The 17,102-nt window shown below is 44.1% G+C and overlaps 1 protein-coding gene across 2 annotated transcripts in view; it reads right to left on the bottom strand.

Moving 5' to 3' along the window:
• Positions 1–15,761, bottom strand: part of ARSB (arylsulfatase B) — a 115,905-nt gene extending 100,144 nt beyond the window's left edge. For both annotated transcript variants that reach the window (XM_061619961.1, XM_061619971.1), the window contains exon 1: positions 15,316–15,761. In XM_061619961.1, the coding sequence (XP_061475945.1) occupies positions 15,316–15,600 (285 nt within the window). In that variant the 5' untranslated portion in view covers positions 15,601–15,761. The remainder of the gene's footprint in view (positions 1–15,315) is intronic.
• Positions 15,762–17,102: the final 1,341 nt, after the last annotated feature.

Genomic DNA, 17,102 nt, shown 5'->3' with positions numbered 1-17,102 from the left:
GTAACTTTTTGAAGATGTTTTGTTTTAATGTGTTTTAAAGTTCGTTTTTATGATTTTTAATGTTTTAGTGCTTTTGTTTGCCATCTTGGGCTTTTGCTGGGAGGAAAGGTGGGATATAAATAACAACAACAACAGCAAGCCCAGAGGGGCCCAGAGGTGGGTAGGAGGCCAGCCAGGGGAGGGGAGTTCCCCCTGGGGTGGTAAGGGAGGAGAAGGGGGGAGTTCTGGCACCCCCTGGGTGGGTGGTGAGGGGAAAAGGGGAAGGTGAGCTCTGGTGACTCCTTTGGAGGTGTTGGTAAGGAGAAGAGGAACTCTGGCAATCTCTGGGGTGGGAGGGAGGGGAGGAGAGGGGAGTTCTGGTGCCCCCTGGGCGGGTGGTGAGGGGAGAATGGGAGCTCTGGTGCCTCTTTGGGAGGTGGTGGTGAGGAGGAGGGGAGGGGAGTTCTGTCAACTGGGTGGAGAAAGGGGAGGGGAGCTCTAATGACACCTGATGGGAACAAGGGAGAGCCATGGTGACCCAGGGGGAAAGGGGGGTGTTAGTGATGGTAGGTAGGGTTGGTGAGCATTATAATAATAATGCAGCCCTACTCAAAAATCATCCAGGCCAATTCCTTATGACTAGCCAGGATTCTCAGTCCCCAAATTTCTTGAACAGATCAGCATGTGTCCTGCAAGGCCAAACAGCAAATAATAAGTACAAGATAGGAACATGCTCAAACTTTCTGTTTTCTTTCCTCCCAGATAGGCAAGTGGTTTTGGGGTAGACTGCTGGCTTCCCCTATGACTATGAGCTGCTGGTTTTGTTCTTTTTATTGGGACATGTGGATTTTTTTCTCTCTCACAGGGCAACTTGTTCATTCTTCCTTGTGTCAAAGAATGAAGTAGAATTAGTATGTGCCAAAGATGTTGAATGAATGAATGAATGAAGTTTTTATTGTTCAGAGCCATAGGCTGCCACAATTAAACAGATATAAAAAGAAAATACAAAATACGTATTAAAAGAACAGATCATATTACAATAAAACACAGTTCGACAACATAGAGTGGAACAGCAACGGTACAGTTCAAATAAAATTTCCTCTCCTGAGAGGGAGATACCCTAACCCACCCCATGACTTAGTGTATAGATGCCAAAGATGTTTATCATGTGTGGTATACCTCAGGACATGATACTGAAACAAGAGGACTTTGGAATCATTCCAAGTGAGCCTTCCTGTTCATGCTCCAGGGCAGCTTTCTCCAATCTGGCATCCTCCAGATGCTATGGACTACAACTCCCATCACTCCCAGGCAGCATGACTGTGTTAGCTGGGAGCTATCATCCAAAACAAGTAAACGGCACCAGTTTGCAGGAGGCTGCTGAAGGGAAAGCTTTTCATACATACGTGATCACAAAGTCAATATCCAATGTGATACAGAAAAAGCATATAATAATCAAATCTTAAGCATGAAAATTAAAAATCTATCTGTCTAACCTTCTGAAGAATACCTTGCATACCCACTGGAGATTTCCATCCTTAGTGTAACCATTCAGATGAGAAAGGAGGAAGCATCCCAAAACAATGGTCAGATCACTTAAGACCTATTTGGCATTTGGAGTAAACATATGTGGGTTTAAAGCAGGGAGGGGCCCGCATACATACACACAAGCCCCACTCCAACTGTGCTAGCTCTGCATGCCAGCTCCACGTTTGACCTTCCCATGGTCAATGTAAAGGTATGAAGGGGGATCCTAAGTTTGTTTGGGTGAATGCTGGGGTTCCCAATCACCAGGAGGATTCTAAGCATGTTCAACCAAGGGTGCTTAGAATCCCACTTCAGACCTTTGCAGTGAATGCATGAAGGTCTGAAGCGGAGCTTGCATGTGCAGGGATGTTGTGGGAAGAACTTACATGTGCACACCCCTATCCCTCCCCATTTAAAGCTAAGTGCATTCACCCCAAACACCTGAATATGGCTTCTAGCAATTACCAATTGCCCCTGATGGACAAATCTTGGATGGCTTGTTCTCTGTGCATGTTGGATAGGATTAATTCCGACCATGCTAGTGTTAAAGACATCGTTCACACAAGCCATTATGGCATGGAAGTAGCATATAAATAAATAAATAAATACTCACGCACAGCCCAGACTAATATAAGGGCCTACAGAAGGCCACTCTGCGCAAGATCTACCACCACCACCACCACCAAAGGGAACTAAGAAAGCAAGTACACAAAAGGGACATCTGCTAGTTTGGCGCCCATAAAAATGCTCCTTTCCATGCAGTTAAGTACTGTGGAAACCTTTTTCAGCATTTTTCAAACTTGGGAAACCTTCTTCAGCCCAAGGGCTGGATCCAGAACTTGCCACCCTCTGCAGACCACTGTTACAGGTGGGTGGGGTTACCAACTGTCAATCACCTGGCATTATAAGACACCAGGGAATTCAAATTTCAAGCAGGCACAGGCTTCTCTCCAATCTTAGTGCTGTGGTGCTTAATCCTAAAATGAGTGTTAAGAGATCCCTTATCTCTGATCATAGCCCTTAGTGCTTTGATTGGACATAACATGATCTCTGCATCTGTTAAGTGACTGACAGGTAGGCACAGTTTGTCCCAAATGACCTCACAGCCCAAATAAAGCCCATGGCCTGGAGGTTGCCCACTCCTGCTGTAGGCCATCACAACACTTAGCCATGCTCTGAAGTTTTGTAGCCTTCCAAAAGCTGGAATCTAATTATTATCAAAAAACATGATCTCATTATCATTAAATTTGTCATTTGGAAACACGGAGGACTGTTAAAACATCTGATTCCCCTGCATTCTGCTTTCAGCTCCCCTATCCAAAACAATGTACACCTAACTTCTTGTACAATGTTGTGAGGTACTCAAAGTCCCAAAGATGCAAAGCTGTTTCCAACTTCAGAACAAAAAACCACAGAAATGACAAATACTTGTATCTCATTTTTCCAGTCATGGAAGCAGATCTTAAAAGAGGAATACCAAATATATCATAATTAGCCAAAATTATATCATCTAGCAAAATTGAGATTTTTGCCAGCCAAACAAAATAATCAGAAAAGCCAAGTGAGCTCGAAGATTACCCAAACGGAGGATTCTAGCTGTCTCTAGAAAGCAAAGAAACAAAGGTAGCGACGGCAACTGAACATAATAATAAAAATGGAAATATGAAGTAAAAAGAAAATTCACTGTTATTGCCGGAAAGCTCAAGACACATTAACTTAATTTCTTTACAGATGACCCACCAACCATTTACCGATAGTCAAGCTGTGTTTCATCAACAGCAGGATTTATTCAAAATTCTAAAGAAAGCAGAGCATCAATTTACATAGCTTAGTGTGCCTTATTCAAATAAAAATTACTGTGAAATATGTATTGCACATATTGCCTTATATAAAAGCTAGTATGGAGATGCTTTTGTCTTCTGGTTCTATTCTACTTGTAAGAAGGTTAATATAAAAACCTTCAAAACTGTCACATGCAACTGTGCATAGTGATCTAACATTAGATTTATGATGAATTATCAGGAAAGAATACCAGGGAACTAATACCAATAAGATCACAGGATTGACTGTTTTCTAGTTCATTTTTGGAAACAGCTTTGAATTGGGGAACAAGAAGACTGTTGGGCTATTTTTATGTAAAAGAAATTTGAAGATTTTGCAAAATCATCAACTGTTTTCCTCAAATTCTCTAGCCCATCCCTACTAGGAATGGAGATGGAGTGTCATTTGCAAGGGAAGGTGCAAAGCATCTGGCACCAGGTTTTTGTGAACAACTGACAGAGGCAGTCAGTATCACTTGCCAATGCAATAAAATAGAAATGTCCATTTTTGACAGGAAAACAGATGGCCTGGCTGAATTGACATAAGAGGCTTCATTTCAGGAAATAAAAAGGCCTGGAAAATTATTTTATAAGGCAGTTTTAGCAAGACAGTGGGGATAGGGCACTGAGAAATGGCTAAGGCCTACAGACGGTTTTGTATTAATATTTTAATTGAGTTTATTTTTTAGTTTATATCAACATAATCATAGTAGCAAAGGGGTGAATATTTTGTTAAGGCTGGTTAGAGAGAGGAGGGAAGGTTCAGTTTTCTTACCTTCTGCTCTTTCTAAGGGTTATCAATTTATGGAGGCTGCAAAGTGGCTGAAACATCAAGAGCTCAAAGTGGCCATCTGTACCCATAACAACATAAGAAGAGCCTGCTGGACCAGGCCAATGGCCCATCTAGTTCAGCATACAGTTCCCTGAGTGGCCAACCAGATGCCTATAGGAAGCCCACAAACAGGACCAAAGTGCAGCAGCACTCTCCCTATCTTGGTTCTCAACAATTGGTATTCAGAGACATACTGCCTCCGACAGAGGAGGTAGTATGCAGAACACCCTTCTGATGGGAGCTTTGTGTCAGCATTAGGTAATATGAGATTACCACTTTTCTTCTCAATCTGGAGGTAAATGAGGGAGGATCAGCACGTTTCACCTTACTACTTACAAAGGAGGAAAAACATTCCATGCTGTTGAAGGAAAACACTTTTGCTCACTGCGTATATTACATCATTTATTTAGATGTTTTGGATTAATTTTAGATGAGGAGGGGCAAGACCTCCACGTACAATTTGCTTCTCCCTCCCCCAGCACAAACATTGTGGTTATATGTACCTAGACAGGTTTCATTTAGAGGCCAGGTACTGAAGTGGCACAAAGTTACCTCACCTTTGCAATACTATTGTCCGATGCATTAGACCATGGGCGGAGACCTCTGACCCTCCAGATATTGTAATTCTCATCAGTCCCAGCTAGCATGTGTAATGTGATGGGAGTTGCAGTCCAACAACATCTGGAGGGCCAAAGGTTCCCTATTCCTTCAGTAAAGGTTTATGGTGAAATATTATTTAAAAGTAACAATTGTATGAGTAAGTAGTTCCAAGTTATATATATGTTCCCAGTAGGGAATCCATCACATTATAAAGGACAGGTCTGATTTTCAATGGCTGGTGTCACTGGGTCCATGAAAGGCAGGCAACTGCAGGTATAGCTATAGGTATAGCTGCCAAAGACTTTTGTGGGTGTATAGGGGGGTTGCTGGTCTTGTTTGTATGTTATAATATATTGATTTGTGTTTTTAACAGTGTTGTAAGTCACTTGGAGACTACATTATACTAACAAATAGCATAACTAACAAGTAGTAGTAGTAGTAGTAGTAGTAGTAATACTAATACTAATAATAATAATACAGCCTCCATTCCAGTGGTGTCCTCTTCATGGCCATTTCCATTATAAAAGCTCTCCTTCCACACAGCCTTTCATGTCATAATGATGACTGCTTTACTCATTATGTTATATAAGCAGAAATCTAAGACATCTCAGTGTATTGTGAAATAACAAGTTCATCAGAGCCCAGGAAAGTCGGAGGCAGATGAGGATCAAAGGACCAGAGGAAGAAGGCATGGTCAAAAACATTGTTCACATACAGATTCATTAGAAAGATAACAGATGACAATCAAAGGGCCAAAAGCAGAAGACATGGTTGAAGGAAAACAGTCTGTCGTGTTCTCAGTCTGATTAGGGAACCAAGCTTGGAGCAAACGTTATACAGAGCTAGCCAGGCCCCTATTGAAAGAGGTCCTCCCTAGATTTAGAGGTTTTAGAAAACTATTATTCAGCCTCCAATATTCCCTCCCTGGGCAAGGTGATTGAGAGAGTTGTGGCCAGCCAGCTGCAGATATGCCTGGAGGAAGCAGATTATCTAGATCCATTTCAGTCTGGTTTCAGGCCTAGTTTTGGCATCAAAACAGCCTTGGTTGTCTTGACTGATGACCTTCATTGGGAGAGAAACAGGGAGAATGCAATCCTATTGGTTCTCCTTGACCTCTCAGTGGCTTTTGACACTCTTGACCACTCTGGTGTTCTTCTGGAGTGACACTAGAACAACACTGGAGTGGTGCTAGAAGTACTGTGTTACAGTGGTTCTGCTTCTACCTGCAGGGTTGCTACCAGAAAGTTGTACTAAGAGATTGTTGCTTGGCTCCATGGCCTTTGGGCTGTGATGTCCCACAAGAGTCTATTCTATGTCCTATGCTATTTAACATCTATATGAAACCATTGGGATACTGATGACATGCAGCATTCTCTCTCCATTCCATTGGAATCAGGAGAGGCTGTGAACATGTTGGCCAGGTGTCTAGAAGCAGGGGGACAAGAAACTGAAGTTGAATCCTGATAAGTCAGAACTGCTGTGGGTGGGTGATGTGACCTGTTCTGAGAGGGGCTGCATTCCCCCTGAAAGAACAGGTTCATAGTCTGGGAGTACCCCTGGATTCCATGATGTCACTAAATGACTTCTATAGCAAGGAGTGCTTATGCCCAGCTTAGGCAGATCCGCCAGCTATGTCCATTCCTGGACCAGGATAGCCTGTCCTCAGTTGTCTATGAGCTAGACTAGTCTATACTACTATAATATGCTGTATGTGCGGCTGCCTTTGAAGATAGCCCGGAGGCTGTAGCTAGTGCAGAGTGTACCTGCTAGGCTGGGAAGTGGAACAGCCCAATGAAACCTTGTGTCACTGGTCCTAAAAGGACTGAGCTACCAAGTCCAATTAAATATGTTAGTTCTAGTATATAAAACTCTAAATGGCTTGGGACCCAAGTACCAAAAATAGCACTTTCCCCAATATCAACCATCTTGGACCCCAACGATCAGCAGGTGAGGCCTTGTGGATGCTGCTGCCCCCGGGGGCTGCTTGGTTGGTGTTGACATAAGACGGTGTTGACATAAGACGTAGCCTTTTCATGGTGGTTCCCTATATGTGAAATGCCCTCCATGGTGAGGCTCATCTGTCTCCATCATTATTGACTTTCAGGAGGAATTTGAAAACATGGCTGTTTACCCAAGAATCTGGTGACTGAAAGATATTGTTCATGGCAACCCTGAGATCACTGGATGAAAGCATGTTTTTAACTGTATCTGTTTTTAGAATGTTTTTAACTGTAACTGTTTTTGTAATGTTTAAACTGTTTTTAGATTATTATTTTTTAAAAAGTTTTGTTGGGGATGTGTTTGCTGCCCAGGTCTCCCTTGGGAGGAAGGACAGGATTTAAATTCTGTAAATGAATAAATAGATAATTTTGGCTCCTCAGGTCACCTGCTCCTGACTGGGGTAAAGAGCTGCATTTTGAGCATTGCTCATCATATGGGTGGTGCTGCAGCACAGCAGAGATTGGGATGGCAATTCCCTCAGCCTGAAAGATATCCCAGCAGCATAGCTCCTGGGCCCTAGCACTCGAGTTGCTGGTGCTTATAAGGTCTTTTCTAGACAGCTCCTATTTGGAAAACATTTTGCTTTTTGAAACCTACAGAAAGAGAAAAATACAACAGTAGGTTAGGAGAATATCTGGATAAATATTTTCACTTCAGCACGCCTCTGGCTATGGTCTTCTTCAAAGGCTATAAAAGGTAAGGAATGGCAAAGAGAAAAGCCAAGTAGCTTATGAATCAAAGCCTAAGAAACAAAACAAAATTTTAAAAAGGCCTATATCTAGAAATAAATACATAAAAATGACTGAGTGAGTTTAAAAATTAGAAACATCCATTTCATCCATTCCATTATGAAAATAACAGTAAGGTACATGTACTAAGAATGGCATTATATCTGCCCAAGGTCTGGGGGAGAAGGGGAAGGAAGTGGCTTTGTGGTTAGCTTGAAGATGTGCACAGCACTACGGAGCTTTTCACAACAAGCCTGCAAAACCCTTTGTCTCATTGAGTTTCAGCATTAACAAAGAAAGCAAAAGATTTGAGAAATAACAGCTTTAAGCTCAAGGCTCAGGAATTTGCTCAGTGCCAACAAAAACACCATAATGATCTGGGTCACAGCTGACTCCACACATTTTAGCTGCATCCAATTAATGTTACCTGCCTTCTGTTTTCATTAATAGTGGGTATCATGGACAGCCGTGGGAATGTGCATTTGAGTTGTCTCCTATATTAACTGTTACTGTACCTGCTACTTATATTTGCTTTTGCAATTCCAAAGCAACCGGATCACCCCTTAAAAAAAAATTTGCCATATGGGCTAAGAAACCACAAATGCTAAAAGAAGGAATAAGAGCCCACAGCAGACAGTTGCAAGCAGTAGAGGTTTTGCATGGGCCTACCCACCAAGCAGAAGACGATTCCGCAGCCCTGACTGTCTTTAGGAAACTTTTTTTTTTTTAGGAGCTGCCTTATACTGAGTTAGACCGTTGGTCCATTTAGCTCAGTAGTGTCTACACTGACAGGCAACTCACACTGACAGGCAGCAGCTCTCCAGAGTTTCAGATAGGGTTCTGTCCCAGCCTTACCTAGAGTTGCCAGGAACTGAATCTGGGACCTTCTACATGCAAAGCAGATGCTGTAATCCTGAATACAGACCCTTCCTGAGCAACGACCCTTCTCAAAGAATATGTGGGGAGGAGGGGACAGAGGGCCTAGTTTTAAGTTCTCCCATTCTCAAATTGGTGCTTGGTTAATTAATTATCTGCAAGTAGGATACAGAGTTCTTATGAGACTTATGACTTAGTCTATTGTCAGAAGCAGCTGTGTGTATATACCTTGGTCAGGTGAGCTCGTCTACCAATCCAAGCAGTTAATGCTGTCAGCATCAACTGTTTGGAGGGGAGAAGAAGCTGGATTCAACCTCATCCATCACCAACCAAATGACTGGTACCCCCAATCATCTTAATCAGGGTTATGTCCTCACTTTACAGGTGGGTTTGCAATATAAGGAACGGTATTTGCTAACCTTCAGATATCTAATCCACTGTTCTTCAGCCTTGTGTCCCCAGATGCTCTTAGACTCCAACTCCCACCATCCCCAGTCATTTTAGTTAATGGTCAGGGATGATGGGAGTTGCTGTCCACCAACATCAGGATATCCAAGGTTGAAGAACACTGATCTAATCCATTGTTTCTAGGCTGGAATTTTGGCTGTATTTTAAATATATATTTACCTGTTTTACACATACCTCTAAACTATGGTTTATTAAACCATGGCATAGCATAACATATTGGCCAGCAGCTTAACTATGCTTTAATGCAAACAAACCACAATCTGAAACCATGGTTGTTGGCTTGCACCTTTTTTGTTTTAACTATGACTTTGTGTTATGTGCAAATGCGGCACCTTCCCTTAACCATGGCTTGTTTGACTACCAATGTTCATCAAATTACAAAGGCCCTTTATTATTTTACAGGCTGAGCTGAGGACATTCAATTATTGGTTGCAGTTAAATTTAACCTCCGCTGGTTTAGTTCTGTATGACTCTCATGAGAACACCTGGATGAAGGCCACTACCTTAAAGCTTTGCTCTTTTGGTATATCCTCACAACAGTTACTAATGTTAAGGCCCAGTAAAGCAAGAGTTTTAATCAGACAGCACCTCTATGAAATTGAACAACAGAATTTATTTTTATTTATTTTATTTGTTTCATTTTTAGACCACCCATAGCTAGTAGCTCTCTGGGCGGTGTACAAAACAGATTAAAAATACAATATTATAATAAAATCAATCACATATATCAACAACAATATTAAAATAAAGCGTAGACATAAACATTAACATTAAAAACATTAAAAAGCCTGGGAGTACAGCCAGGTCTTAACCTGGCGCCTAAAAGAAAGCACCGTAGGCGCCAGGCGTCTCTCTTCAGGTAAGCTGTTCCACAATTCGGGGGCCACTACAGAAAAGGCCCTAGATCTGGTAACAATCCTCCGGGCATCCTGGTGAGATGGTACCCGGAGGAGGGCCTTAGATACTGAACGAAGTGAACGGGTAGGTTCATAGCGGGAGAGGCGTTCCACACGGTACTGCGGTCCCACACCGTGTAAGGCTTTATAGGTCAAAACCAGCACCTTGAATCTGGCTCGGAAACAAATAGGTAGCCAGTGCAAACGGGCCAGGACAGGTGTTACATGCGCAGACCGATTGGTCCGCGTCAATAGCCTGGCTGCCGCGTTTTGCACCAGCTGAAGTTTCTGAACTGTCTTCAAGGGCAGCCCTACATAGAGTGCATTACAGTAATCCAGTCTAGAAGTTACCAGGGCGTGAACAACTGAAGTGAGATCGTCGCTGTCCAGATAGGGGCGTAGTTGGGCTACTAAACGAAGATGGTAAAATGCATTCTGAGCCACCGAGGCCACTTGAGCCTCAAGCGACAAGGAAGGGTCAAAAAGGACCCCCAAACTACGAACCTGTTCTTTCAAGGGGAGTGTAACCCCATCTAGAACAGGATGAACATCCACCATCCGGGCAGGGAAAGAGCTCACCAACAGTGTTTCAGTCTTGTCTGGATTGAGTTTCAGTTTATTAGCTCTCATCCAGTCCATTATCGCGGTCAGGCAGCGGTTTAGCACATCAACAGACTCACCTGAAGAAGGTTAAAAGGAGAAATAGAGCTGCGTGTCATCAGCGTACTGATGGCAACGCACTCCAAAACTCCTGATGACCGCACCCAGAGGCTGCATGTAGATGTTAAAAAGCATGGGGGACAAAACCGACCCCTGAGGGACTCCACAATGGAGAGTCCAGGGTGTCGAGCAATGTTCCCCAAGCACTACCTTCTGGCGACGATCCGCTAAGTAGGAGCAGAACCACTGCCAAGCAGTGCCCCCAACTCCCAACTCCGCGAGTCTCCCCAGAAGGATACCATGGTCGATGGTATCAAACGCCGCTGAGAGATCAAGGAGAATCAACAGAGTCACACTCCCTCTGTCCCTCTCCCGACAAAGGTCATCATACAGGGCGACCAAGGCTGTTTCAGTGCCAAAACCGGACCTAAAACCGGATTGAAACGGATCCAGATAATCGGTTTCATCCAAGAGCGCCTGGAGCTGACCGGCGACCACCCGCTCCAAAACCTTGCCCAAGAAAGGGACATTCGCCACCGGTCTATAGTTGTTAAGAACATCTGGGTCCAAAGAAGGTTTCTTTAACAGAGGTCTCACTACTGCCTCCTTGAGACTACCAGGGACTACTCCCTCTCTCAAGGAGGCATTTATCACCTCTTTGGCCCAGCCGGTGGTTTTGGTCCTGCCAGCCTTCACCAGCCAAGATGGGCAAGGGTCCAGAGCAGATGTGGTCGCCCGCACCATTCCAAGCACCTTGTCCACTTCCTCGAGCTGCACCAACTGAAACTCATCCAATAATGAAGGACAAGGCCGCGCTCTGGACACCTCAATGGATTCTGTTATAACATCAGAGTCTAAGTCCCGACGGATGCATGCAATCTTGTCCTGGAAGTGCTCCACGAATTCGTTACAGCGGGCTTCCGATGTTTCTTTAGTATCGTGAGAGCCAGAATGTAACAGCCCACGTACTGCCCTAAACAGCTCCGCTGGGCGGCAAAGAGATGATCTAATGGTGGCAGCAAAATAAAACTTTTTTGCCGCCCTAACCGCTTTTACATACATCTTAGTGGAAGCACTTACCAAAGCATGACTACATCCGTCAGGAGTTCGCCTCCATCTGCACTCTAGCCTCCTTCTCTCTTGCTTCATCACTCTCAGCTCCGGGGTATACCACGGTGCTGTATGAGTTCTGCACTGAAGGGGGTGCGCGGGAGCGATCGTGTCAATGGCCCGGGTCATCTCCGTATTCCACAGGTCAACCAGGGCTTCGACAGGAGCGCCAGTACTATCAGCCGGAAAGACTCCCAGAGCCGTCTGGAAAGCTACAGGATCCATAAGCCTCCGGGAGCGGACCAACTTAATAGGTCCCCCACCTCTGCAGAGGGAAAGGGCTGTCGTAAGTCTAAAACTCAGCAAGCGGTGATCTGTCCATGACAACGGAGTAGATGAAAAATACCCCGCCCTCAGATCACCATCTCCATGACCAGTGGCGAAGATCAAATCAAGAGTATGTCCTGATACATGCGTCGGGCCAGTAACAATTTGAGACAGCCCCATGGTTGTCATGGAGGCCATAAAGTCCTGAGCCGCCCCAAACAAGACAGTCTCGGCATGAATGTTGAAGTCCCCCAGTACCACAAGTCTAGGGGACCTCAACAATACCTCCGAGACTATCTCTGTCAGCTCAGCTAGGGAAGCCGTTGGGCAGCAAGGTGGGCGGTACACCAACAGTATTCCCAGTCTGTCTCCTTGGCCCAGCACAAGATGAAGACACTCCAGACCATTCGCCATCTGGACAGGGCACTTGGTGAGAGAGAAAGAACTCCTATAGACCACAGCAACCCCACCTCCCCGGCCCTCAGATCTACCGCAGTGTTGCACCGAATACCCAGGTGGGCAAAGCTGGGAAAGAGCAACTCCTCCTTGCTCGCTCACCCAGGTCTCGGTAATGCACGCAAGATCGGCACCCTTCTCCACAATCAAATCGTGGATAAGGGGAGTTTTATTAACGGCCGACCTTGCATTTAAAAGCAGCACCTGGAGATCCAAGAGCTGGCTGATAGTACAACCAACAGTCCTGTGGATATGAGGAGAACCGGAACAGGGCACAGACACAATTTGTCTGGGACGAGTTCCCCTTACCTGGCATGTTCTCCTCCCAACACCATACCTCCCATTACCCGTCACTACGTTAATTGGGGCCCCCGAAAGTCCACTTGCTAAACCCGAAGTACGTTCTCCCAGGCACATCTTAAAATAAGTGTAAACACAGCAAACATTTAAAACAAACACAAAACCCAAAAATACACACACACATCCACTCAGTCTCATTCACACAACAACCAACCAGAATAATCTGGCTGCTATAAGAAAGTTTGGACCATGGGTATGACAGCTTCCCACTTCATTTTCTTAATATACCAGCACCTTATTTGCAAAATGTAATAATCCTTAAGAAGAGCTTTTACATACTACCATCAGATGTATCAGAGGGGCGTTTTGAAAGAATCCCATTGCAAAATCATGTATGTCCATGTGGAGATGGCAGTGTTGAAACAGTAGTCCATGTACTGCTCTTTTGCTCTTTTTATAGAGATCTGAGAAGCAAGCTAATTACCGCATTGTTATCATCTTTTCCAGGGCGCTCAACCAATTTTTATGTGACTTTTTGTTTTGCAGACCAAGAGCAGATGGTAACAGCAAAGTCTACAAAATTTTTAACAGGTGTCATTAAAACAAGATCCGTTATGGCACCTTGAGTCTTAATCCGATATAGCTTTTTGTCCAGTTGACAGTTTTGTTAGTTGTTTTAGGCTGATGGATTTTGTATATTAATTTTATTGGCTGGTATCTCATATAAATTCTAGGATTTTAGTCAGGTAATTTAAACAAGCTGTTTATTTGGTTTTTATTTTCTCTGTATATTCCAGTTGCAATGTCTTGTGGCTAAAGCAAATAAAGGACTTTGAGGAGATAGCAGCTGGAAAACAAGTCAAACTTTGAAGAAAGAAGTCGTGGTTTGTTTGATCATCTGTGGGACAACTTGTGGTTAACTCAAAACAAACCATGGCTTATTGTTATGTCCAACCCAGGCCACTGTAAGTTGTTTTTAGGATTCATTCATTCATAGATGGAAAGGCAAGAATATAAATGTTAAATTAAAAAATGAACACATACCAAGTTTTGGGCATGATATACAATCTCTTACACAGAATATAGGAAATTGCCTTATACAAAGTTAACTACCTGACCATCTAGCACAGTATGGTCTGTTCTGTGTGTCAGCAGCTCTCCAGGGTCACAGACAGGGGTGTTTAACATCAACTGCTTCTTGATCCTTTTAACTAAAAAAGCCAGGGATTGAACCCCGGGACCTTCTACATGCAAATCAAGTCTGCTGTCACTGAGCTATGGTTTCTCCTCACGTCTGTTCAATGACTGCTTAAGAATGAGATTGTGTTCTACAACCCAGTTCTTCGGGTTGGATGGTGTGGCCAGCCTATGGTATGGCTGGCTGGCTGGCTAACTATAACACCTGTTTCTGTATGCAGTTTCCACTCTTGACAGGACAAAGTGTTGTGGCATCTGAGAGACTAACCAGTTTGTTAAGATATGGGCTTTTGTAAAAAACACCTCCAGTTGCAGAATTTCTTTTGCTCCCTACTTGCACTCCTTTCCCAAATCCAAAACCTCAGGCTTCCTAGCTGAGGGCTACACATCCACTTTACAAAATTACCTCAGAATCCTGGGCAGCAGCAAGCATCCACAAATAGAAAGTCAGTTAAATCAGAGGCAGCAGCTGAAACTTGATGAAAACACATGTTTGTTTTAAGCAGCTGTTCCTGCCCTCAGCTCTGCTGATAAAATGTTTCATTCATGAGGCCGACACACAAGCTGAAACAGGTTTTATCGTGCTCTCCCCCCTCCCTTGTGAGTTACGTGTTGTGCTCTGGAAAACGTTGCTTGCTAACATGCCCAAATAAGCTACCCTCAGTATTTCCAATTACAAATTGTTTTTTCCAACAGATTACAGATGTTTCGGAAATAAATAATCCTGCAATCATATAGAAATGTATATTAAAAAGCCACTAGAGGTCTCTCCAAGCCAGATAATTATCCATTGTGAAAACAATACTAAGATTCGTTATATTTTTTTACAATGCGGCTTGAGGTATTTTATAGCTCAGTGCGCTAAAGTTTACAAGGCATATGGGCCAGGAAGAAATTGACATCTCTCTCTATGTTGAGCCTATCATGTTTATAAAGACAACTAAGGATGTTTGTACAACTAGAAAGCCAATCCCACACCTCAACCTTACTTCAGATGTGTAGTCAGTTCCATATAGTAAACTTCTGAATCTCGAATGTAACTTGTCATGTATACTGAGCACCCTGAGAATTAAGATGGTCAATAAGTGGCTGGGACTCAAAGTCCTCCCCAGTTCAGAAATAACCACTTTGAATAAGTGAGAGCCAGTGCAGGTGTAGAGGTTAGAGTATCAGACTAGAACTTGGGAGACCAGGGTTCAAATCCCCACTCAGCCACGAAGCTCACTGGGTGGCCTTAGGCCAGTCACTGTCTCTCAGCCTAACCTTCCTCACAGGGTTGTTGTGAAGATAAAATCGGGAGGGGAAGAACCATGTTCATAGGTCACCTTGAACTCCTTGGAAGAAAGGTGGGATATAAATTTAATAAATAATTTGTAACCATGAGAGCTATAAAGTTAAGCTGGAAACCTCAGGATTCTCATAGGAATCCACAGCCTGAAATGAAGAGGTTTTTTGGGGGGCGGGGGAGAGACAGCCAGCCAAAGAACCTTAGCCAGAGTTTCTATACGTTCCAACGGAAGGACTCATCATCCCCTCTACTGAAGTCCTTCACGTTGGCAAAATCAGCCCCAGTTTTCTCCTCAGTACTCCCTTCCTACCTGGTACCTGCCGGTGAGCAGCTGGCTCCGGGACGGGGTACACAGAGGCTGCGTGTAGTAGCGCTCCAGGCGCACCCCATCCGCCCCCAGCGCATCCAGGTTTGGGGTGCGGATCTGGGAGCCGTGCCAGCCCACGTCGTTCCAACCCAAGTCATCGGCCAGCACCAGCACCAAGTGTGGGGGCCCCGAAGGCACCGCGCTCGAGCACAACCGCAGCGAGCACAGCAGCAGCAGAGACAACAACAAGGGAAGCGGGAACTGCCTGAGCTCCAGGAGCCTGAGCATCGCTGCCGTCTGCCAGCTCTCCAGCCCAGGCAGGAACTGGCGGCCGCCCCGCCTAGAAGGACGATCACCGGGACCAAGCGGCGGGACCGCCTGGAAAGGCAAATCGTCCGCCCATCCCGACCGCAGCCACTCTCGGGAGCTCGAGGAGCCCCGCCTCCAGCTCCGCCCCTAGGAGGGAAAGGAAACAGGAAGCAGAAGTTGTCCATCCTCGCTCTGTTGTCCGCTCTGCGTCTAACTAGAAACAGAGAAGTACAAAAAAAAGAGGGAGCACAAAGACTGTGCTAGGGTTCAGGGATGGCACCGCAGGGACGGCGTGTAGCAGCTGCCTTATCTACCCTCTCTGTGGGTGGTGCAGTGGTGGGGAAGGAGCCCGGGGAGCCCTTTTCTCCCAGATGTGCCACCCGCGGAGAGGAGGGTGAGGGTGGGAGCAAGCAAGCAGAGGTGGTTGCTCTTGTAAGGATGCGCCAATAGTGGACCTTGACATATCGGAGCTGACTGAGAGTTCCACATAAGAATAGCTTAAGGACCTGGCTGTGATATGGACCTAACAAGATATTAAGTAATAGTTGTGTGTCCAAATGGACACCCAGGTCTAGCTTTTGGACCCAGTGGGCACAAACGGACACATGAAATTTAACCAATAAACCAAAAACACAAATTCAGAATGGTTTCTAAATAGATTTAGGGTAGGGGGGGAGAGAAAACCTTTGCAGAAAGGTAAAGCATTTCTTTTTTACTACCAAAATTAAAAAAAATGAAATAAGTATTTTCTTAGCATTCCTGTCTAATCCCAGAACAATTCTTCTGTGACCTTAAAGTTACAGCATTAGAGGATTTGGTGTTTTTAGGTGTTTTGTGTGTGCTCTGCATTTTTAAATACCTTCTTTAAGTTATTGCAAAGCAAAAATAAAAATATTCCCCAAATATATTTTTGTAGTACCAGAACAGTTGTTTTTAACTAATTTTTCTAAGTTCTGAAATTAAGAGTTTTAGAGATGTTGATGATTATTATGCTAGTGAGAATTTTGCTAGGCTAGTAGGTTGTGTAAATGCATTTGCAAGGCTGTATTCATTCCCCCTTTTCATTTTGAACCACTTTCACCTCAGTTCAAATGTCAGGGCTTGTACATGGTAGAGAGGCTTCCATTTGCAAGCCGTTTGAATGGAAACAATGACACCTAGTAACAATTCCTTTAAAATACCCTGCAACCTGTATATCTAAAGAGCAACAATGATAAAACTCAAGAGTTTGTCTTCACAAAAAGTAATGGCTGGACAATGTCATAACACAATACTGTATGGCATTAGGAGTGAACATTAAGTCTTTGTTAACTGGTGAGTGGAGAAGTGAAAATATTTAAGAGATGAAGCAGTTGAATGCACCTGGAAATTTAAACTCAGCTCTGCTTCTCATGATGGAAATATTTAATACAAGAATGTGATTTATTTATAAAGATGAGTGGATTGAACTCCAAGGTAGATAAGCCAAAGGTGGCAGTATT

This window comes from Rhineura floridana, chromosome 1, assembly GCF_030035675.1.
Source record: "Rhineura floridana isolate rRhiFlo1 chromosome 1, rRhiFlo1.hap2, whole genome shotgun sequence".
NCBI classification, from domain to species: Eukaryota; Metazoa; Chordata; class Lepidosauria; order Squamata; family Rhineuridae; genus Rhineura; species Rhineura floridana.
The sequence above is the reverse complement of the archived record's forward strand: the minus strand, read 5'-3'. Positions and strand labels throughout refer to the sequence as shown.